This window comes from Centruroides sculpturatus, unplaced genomic scaffold, assembly GCF_000671375.1.
Source record: "Centruroides sculpturatus isolate CEXI.00-Female unplaced genomic scaffold, Cexi_2.0 scaffold170, whole genome shotgun sequence".
Lineage (NCBI taxonomy): Eukaryota > Metazoa > Arthropoda > Arachnida > Scorpiones > Buthidae > Centruroides > Centruroides sculpturatus.
This window is the reverse complement of record NW_019384413.1, coordinates 626,627-628,429: the sequence shown is the minus strand read 5'-3', so window position 1 is coordinate 628,429 and position 1,803 is coordinate 626,627. Positions and strand designations below refer to the sequence as shown.

Sequence of the window (1,803 nt, the reverse complement as noted above, 5' to 3'; positions counted from 1 at the left end):
ATAAATATTGGTTTCTTTAATCTTGGCATTTATTTTGGCAGTTAGGGTAAAGTAGTAATAAGGTGACCGGGTTTTATTTTTTCGTATACGATCTATTGTTGCATTTTCGGCGCTCCCACTATGACGGCGCCCTAGGACCGCCCCTGGATAATTATCTGTAATAATTATCTCCAACAAATAAATAAACAAGTGGCAAGTAAATAAATAGCGTCGCGCCGGCTCTAGAAAAAGACTAGCACCATGATGCGGAGAGTGGCAAAAACAAACAAAAAAAAGAATGTTTTTGAAAAAGAGAAGAAAAAAAAAGAACAGTTCAAAAAATTAGGACGTTCGAAAAGATTTGTGTTTTTCTTTTAACGAGTTATATAACGTTTTTGTTTTTTAGTGTATCTAAGTAAAAGTGTCAGTTTCGGTAAACTGTGTTCTGAATTTATATCCCGAGCCCCATAGCTCGTAACAAATTGGTGTCAGGAGTGCGATGTAAATCATTCCGGTTATGCCGAAAGAAGACACTGAAGGGATTCGTACACGAAGTCAACAGCGACAACAGGCGATGGATCAGCGACGTTTTAGTGAATCTTCTGATTGGACATTAGATGGTCAGCAAACAACTGACTCTGTTTTAACCGCCAGCACCACTGGCGCTACTCCAGCACCTGCTATGCTTGATTTATCTGTATTGTTGACGGCGTTGCAAGAGCAGACCAATCAGTTGAAAAATATGCAAGAGCAGGCACGTCAAATGAAAGAAGAACTCCAGCGAGGCCAAGAAGAGCAGGCACGTCAAATGAAAGAAGAACTCCAGCGAGGCCAAGAAGAGCAGGCAAGTCAACTGAAGGAACTGCATGCAACGATTGGCAGCGATTTAAAGGTAATCAAGGAGCAGGTTGAGTACCATGAAGAGCAGGTACAACGGCATGAGAATCGAATTTCCAAAGCTGAAGTGAAGATCACAGATGTTGAGAAAGCTTTGGTCAAGCTCATATCTGAGACTGGGAATGCCACTCCCGTTATAGCTACACCGGCAGTACATGGATTTAAAGTACCGCCTTTCGACGGGACATCTTCATGGTCGGCTTATAAAATTCAGTTTGAAGCCGTGGTGAGGATGAATGGATGGACTAAAGCACAGGCCATGACAGCACTCACGTTGGCCCTCCGCGATCAGGCCTTGACTATACTAGAGGCCCTCAGTAAGGATGTCACTTATGACCAACTGGTGGAGGCATTGGAGTCCAGATATGGAGACAAGCATCTTGAGCACGTGTATCGGGCGCAGCTTAAGGACCGTGCGCAACGTAGTGCCGAGACTCTACAGTGCTGGGCATTGGAAGTTGAGAAGCTGGTCCGAAAAGCGTATCAGTCTTCACCTGCATTGGTTGAGGGACTACTTGTACAAGCGTTCATGGATGGAATACGCGATGTAGAAGTTCGAGCAGCTGTCAGATTGGGACATCATGAAACTCTGAAGGATGCTTTGGCCCATGCTTTGGAGGTGGAGGCAGTAAGACGCGATGATCGATCCCATCATGTTAGGGAGGTTGTAATGACAGGTCCCCAGTGTTACTACTGTAAAGCCAGGGAACACCTGCAGATGAATTGCCCAAAGCGAGGGCACTTTGGGAGAGACCGAACGGAGGATGGACTTCAGAAGCTAGAGGTGACTGATACCACCACCCAGCTGCAGTAGCAGCAGGGAAACGAGTAAGTGCCAGGACTGCGGGGCAGGTGCTGGCTGGTTTTGAGGGAGCCCCAGAAATCTCGGTCTCCCAAGCCCACGATGGAAATAGCCTGATTATTCAA

At 46.0% G+C, this 1,803-nt stretch overlaps 1 protein-coding gene across 1 annotated transcript; it reads left to right on the top strand.

The window, feature by feature from the left end:
- Positions 1-269: 269 nt before the first annotated feature.
- Positions 270-1,401, top strand: LOC111619061 (uncharacterized protein PF11_0207-like). The gene is made up of 2 exons (XM_023360706.1): positions 270-969; positions 1,038-1,401. The coding sequence occupies exons 1-2, from the start codon at positions 497-499 to the stop codon at positions 1,039-1,041; spliced, it is 477 nt and encodes a 158-aa protein (XP_023216474.1). The 5' UTR covers positions 270-496; the 3' UTR covers positions 1,042-1,401.
- Positions 1,402-1,803: the final 402 nt, after the last annotated feature.